This window comes from Asparagus officinalis, chromosome 4, assembly GCF_001876935.1.
Source record: "Asparagus officinalis chromosome 4, Aspof.V1, whole genome shotgun sequence".
Taxonomy (NCBI): Eukaryota; Viridiplantae; Streptophyta; class Magnoliopsida; order Asparagales; family Asparagaceae; genus Asparagus; species Asparagus officinalis.
The window spans coordinates 110,939,185-110,943,974 of record NC_033797.1 but is presented as its reverse complement, the minus strand read 5'-3'; the positions used below and the strand labels follow the sequence as shown (position 1 = coordinate 110,943,974).

At 35.1% G+C, this 4,790-nt stretch overlaps 2 protein-coding genes across 2 annotated transcripts in view; both read right to left on the bottom strand.

Moving 5' to 3' along the window:
- The window catches only part of LOC109839152 (protein FAR1-RELATED SEQUENCE 5-like), a 16,629-nt gene extending 16,566 nt beyond the window's left edge, over positions 1 to 63 (bottom strand). The window contains exon 1 of the mRNA XM_020407581.1: positions 55 to 63. Coding sequence (XP_020263170.1) covers positions 55 to 63 — 9 coding nt within the window. The remainder of the gene's footprint in view (positions 1 to 54) is intronic.
- Positions 423 to 4,319, bottom strand: LOC109839151 (metal transporter Nramp5-like). The gene is made up of 13 exons (XM_020407579.1): positions 4,209 to 4,319; positions 4,028 to 4,106; positions 3,897 to 3,937; positions 3,715 to 3,793; positions 3,527 to 3,631; positions 3,318 to 3,427; positions 2,055 to 2,236; positions 1,855 to 1,924; positions 1,465 to 1,638; positions 1,242 to 1,346; positions 1,013 to 1,144; positions 806 to 901; positions 423 to 725 (listed from the first exon to the last, which is right to left on the bottom strand). Exons 1-13 carry the CDS (start codon positions 4,317 to 4,319, stop codon positions 423 to 425), a joined length of 1,587 nt encoding a protein of 528 aa, XP_020263168.1.

Sequence of the window (4,790 nt, the reverse complement as noted above, 5' to 3'; positions counted from 1 at the left end):
CATAACCAGCCGCAATGACGGCTCCATTGAAGACCCATGCTATAAAGCCTCAACCGGCACCATTGATAGGGACATCTTTCTCTACTCGTAGTTATAAATACAAGTTTGATTGAAGAACGTATATTATGACGCCTCTCCTTCGTTTTTTTGGGGGAATTTTTAAACTTTGTTTATATCACAGTACAGCACTGCCATTGAGCTATAACCACAGGAGTCAGGACACGTCTTTAAAATATGAAACAAAAGTATCAAGGCGGGCAAAAATAACCCCCAGACACCATGCTGCAAGGTTTCAACGAGCCTCACTTATTATATCAATTGCCAACAAAACATCGCAAACTACAACACGCTAATTACTTCAACATTATGTTACACATGATGAGATGAATTTTCTCACCAAACTTCTCCCACATTGTAAAAATTTATTCAGGGAATGGAATATCTGCAAGATCTTCTCTATAAGGAACCACCTCAGTAGATCGATTGTGCATCCCCTTCTCAATCTCAGATGCATCGGTAAATGTGACAGCAGTGTCCTTTCTAAAGGTGAGATAGAGCACAGAGAGGATATATATTGCCATTAGAGGGAACACTATGATGCCAATAAACACGTTTGCAACCTTTGGCAGGCTGTTGTGGATTATCCAATCAATGAAGCCTGTACTTAGGTAATAGATATTTATTCCTATTATAAGCGCTCCGAGAATCCATGATATGGTGATAATCTGCATTGAAGTATTTATGATTTTATTCGATAACTTGAACTATTAGTTATGGGACTAGCGAGATAACGATAAAAACTTACGTAAATTGAGTTCTTGTGTGGCCCCATCTTTATTTTGCTGCTGCTGAATTTTAGAAGGGGGATAAGAGCAAACGGTAGCTCAAAAGAGAGAACCATCTGCACAAATTATATTAAAACAGAATTTAGAAAAGAACTACTGTCAGTTGATTTATGGAATCATACTTAAAAAGAGGAATTTGAGATTAATGTATTATAAATGTTTCATACCGATGCGATGATAATAAGACGTCCAGCACCTGCAGAGCCACCAATAATGGAGACGATAAGGCTGGGGACAATTGCAATGCTTCGAGTCATAAGGTTCCTCAGCCACTTTCTCATTTTGATGTCAAGGAAACCCTGCAAATTATAGATAAAATGGTTTACTAATGGCATACTAATTATTCTTTCGCCTCAAATTGTAAAAGGAAAAACGTACACTAGATTTATAAATTACCTGCATGATGAATTGACCAGCATATGTACCGGTTATGGTGGAGCTTTGGCCTGAAGCTAGCAACGCAATAGCATATATCGTTGAACTTGACTTTCCTAAAACATTCTATGAAGACAAAAGGAGAATGGATAAATGTAAGAATGTGTGGTCTAATATAACTTTGACTTAAGTGGTTTGATAGGATGACTTATTATATTATACAGGGTAGAATTTCTTTTTTCACCTTTAGCAAGAAAGATGCTGAATTTAGGGTCAGATCGCTGCATTGATCTATGTTCTCCGGTGTCAAATTTGAGGAATGGCAAACAGTGCCAGAAACAGATATCACAGCAATGTTGATCAGCAAAGCAACAAATAATGCGAAACCACTCTCCAAAAGGAAATATCTACAAGCACACTGATAAACGCATAACATGAAATGAGAACTTTGTTTTGGATGTTTTAGCCTGATAAATATAAATGACAATGCAATGTACTAACAAGTTTCATTCACAAATTTCCTCCATAACTTTTGCTTATCTAATTGCTACAACCCATCCTCCATAACTTTTGCTTATTTAATTGCTACAACCCATCTAATTGCTACAACCCAGAAATGTGTCGTATTACATACATTGATTCCTCTTGTCGACTGTGGAGTCTTCCTTGAAAGGACCAGTGCCGAGTGCAGAAAAAGATTATGCCTGCACCGAAAACATTAAAAAAAATCATTATATAAGAAAAAAAGTAAGGGAATTTTTAAGAAAAATAAGGAAACTGAAGAATGATTAATATTTTTAACTAGTCAACGTCAGTGGGAAATCAGTAAATTACGGCATAACAAGAGCTCCAACAAGAGCAATGGCATCTCCAGTAGCACCATTCCCTTTGAGCTTGGGCACAAACAATCCTTTAATAACCTCAGTAGCAGGTGGTTTTACATAGCTCATTTCTCCAAAGTAGCAGGCAGCCATTACAAACACTAAAAGAGACACCAAAAGCTCTAGTTTTCGAACCTGAAAGGGTAAGATAATTATTAACAAAATCACATTATATTCAATCAATATTCACTGTATTTACTGATAACTTTGTTTCATGATAGCCAGTGATATAAAACATTGCATTTTGTGTTCATAATTTTCATTCATGATGAAAATTAATTGAGGAAATCATGTTAACAACTAAGTGCTTCAATAATTTTTTACTTCAGGCTTTCTTGAACAAGTCAAATAATAGGTCACTATCAAATTCTTGGTTCTTAAATATTTTGTAGAATGGACGTTTACGCTGCACATACTTCTGATGTGATACATATTTTGGTTTAACAAACATGTACACATACAGATATATAATAAAAATTTCCTGGAGAGAGTGTTTATATTCTGCCGGCTGAAGTCTAAATGACCAAATTGGCGATTTTATCTGGGCATTTGAGTCTCAATGATTGGAAAGGAAGACGTGCCGTCCTAGTTTATATCTTAGTGCTGACTAGAGTTAAACTAAAAAGCTATTAATAAGAAAACATGGAAGTAAGTGTATAAGAAAGAAACTTAAGCACTCTATCTCCATTTAGAAAATTTCTGAATCTTTATTTTGGAAAAAAATTTGGAACCTAGGAGCAACATGATAAATTCTTAGTTGCATCTGAGATTAAAGGAAAATGTAATAGTTGAAAAGGATATGAAGAGAAATAGAAAACGATTATGTAGATTACAAGCTAACGTACTACTAGCATAGTATGTCTACAACTCAAATCTGGAGGCTAGTATCTATACAGAAAAGAAGTCGCATTTAAATTAGCCTAATATGTGCAAAACTCAACGTGAAGCTATATATCTATATGGAAGCTATACATACTACATTGTATATGTATATATACAGCATAGTTTCCTTTATGTTCAAAACCTGCAAAATCACCCGTGTGGTACAGATTTAACATGTAGAGTATTAATCTAGGTAAAATTGCACAGCTATTAATTTCCTAGCTAGCATTCTCTGATAAAAAAGATTCAAAATGGCGAGTGACAATCCAACAAACATTAGATAGTAGTCACATTATAGTTAGTTTGCAGAGAATATGCATTTGAATGAAATTACCCCATATCTTTGCAATCCCAATAGTAGAAGTGTGCTCAATCCAGTGATAAGTACTCCAGTCCATACCGGAATGTGAAACAATATGTTGAGAGCAAAAGCTGTACCGATCACTGAAAATTAAGAAAAAAAACATGAGTTATACATAAGATATTTTAAATTTAAAAAAACTTTATATCTATATAGATAAATTTTAAGGCAGGAAGTCTAACCTTCAGGGATATCTGCAGCGATGACTGCAAGCTCAGCCAGTAGCCATAAACAGAACTTTACATATTTTGGGTATTCAATCTTGCAAATTTCAGCAAGATGCTTCCCTGAATTAATAAAATTGGATTTATGATCAAAATTAAGAATACAAAATGTACTAAAACCAGATTTCGGAGTTAAAACTAGATACCTGTAGTTACACCAAGATTTGCTGCCAGGGACTGAATTATCAGGGCGAAAACTAGCCCAACCAGTATGACCCACAATAGCTGTGATTGTAAAATTTCAAAAATATTGTAATAATTAGAATTTAGCTTCTATTATGTGGGGTCTAACATAGTCACATTCCATTTTTTATGCCAATTTGTTTACCTCATATTTGTGGCTGGATCCTGCTTGTAAATCAGTTTCCACTGTTTCATAATTCCACCAAAACTAAATTAATTAGTTTAAAAAAATTTCTCTATAAATGTAACAAAATTAAAGAAAAAGAGGAGAGTTACAGTTTCCAGGATCAAGATAGGCTAGTGACACAAGAAAGCCTGGTCCAACATAGGCTAATAATTTCCTCCATCCTGGCTCCTGAAATGTTGACAAATTACAAGCTAGTTTAACCAAATATACATCAGATAGATCTAGTAGAGCTTTTTATCAAAACAGCTGCCTGCAAATTTTATCTCAGACCTTGTCGTTCTGAGCACCAAGGCTTTCCTTTGTGTCCTTATCATGTACTGGTTCTCTCAGTAAAGAAGCTGTTCTAGTTCTCTCTCTTCCATCAGCTGCACACATCTCCATGTCTCTCTCTTTCTTTCTCTATAAGTTGTTGATTCTATCAGAGGTATGCCCTTTAGTCCTTCATTGTTGATTTCATTTATAGAGGCCATGGCATGCTATAGAATAATGCAAAGCAGCAAGTTTTCTATAGGCTGTGCTACAATGCACGCAGCCAAAGTGAGTCTCCTGTGTTTTCATGCCATGCCAAGTGTTAGGAAACTCGTTATGTATCCACTGTACATCTGCCATCTGTCCTGGATGTTAGACTACAAGTTTAATAATAGGGATTTTCAGCTAATATATTGGTCCCTCAGATTTTCCATAAATTTATATTACTCCCTCAAATCATTAAAATTACTGATAGGTCCCTCAAATCATATAAGGGTTATGCAACTTTTAGTTTTTCAATTAAATTTATAAACTGTGGTCCAGTTAGCCCTTAACAACAGTTAGTTACCAAATACCCTAGTGATTGTTGGGGAAATGAGAAAT

Excerpts from the sequence above, each read along its gene's own strand:
- LOC109839151 (XM_020407579.1), bottom strand. The coding sequence starts at position 4,319 with ATGGAGATGTGTGCAGCTGATGGAAGAGAGAGAACTAGAACAGCTTCT. Across the intron at positions 3,794-3,896 it reads GATCCAGCCACAAATATGAG|CTATTGTGGGTCATACTGGT; the intron begins GTAAACAAATTG and ends TTACAATCACAG. Across the intron at positions 3,632-3,714 it reads AAATCTTGGTGTAACTACAG|GGAAGCATCTTGCTGAAATT; the intron begins GTATCTAGTTTT and ends TTATTAATTCAG.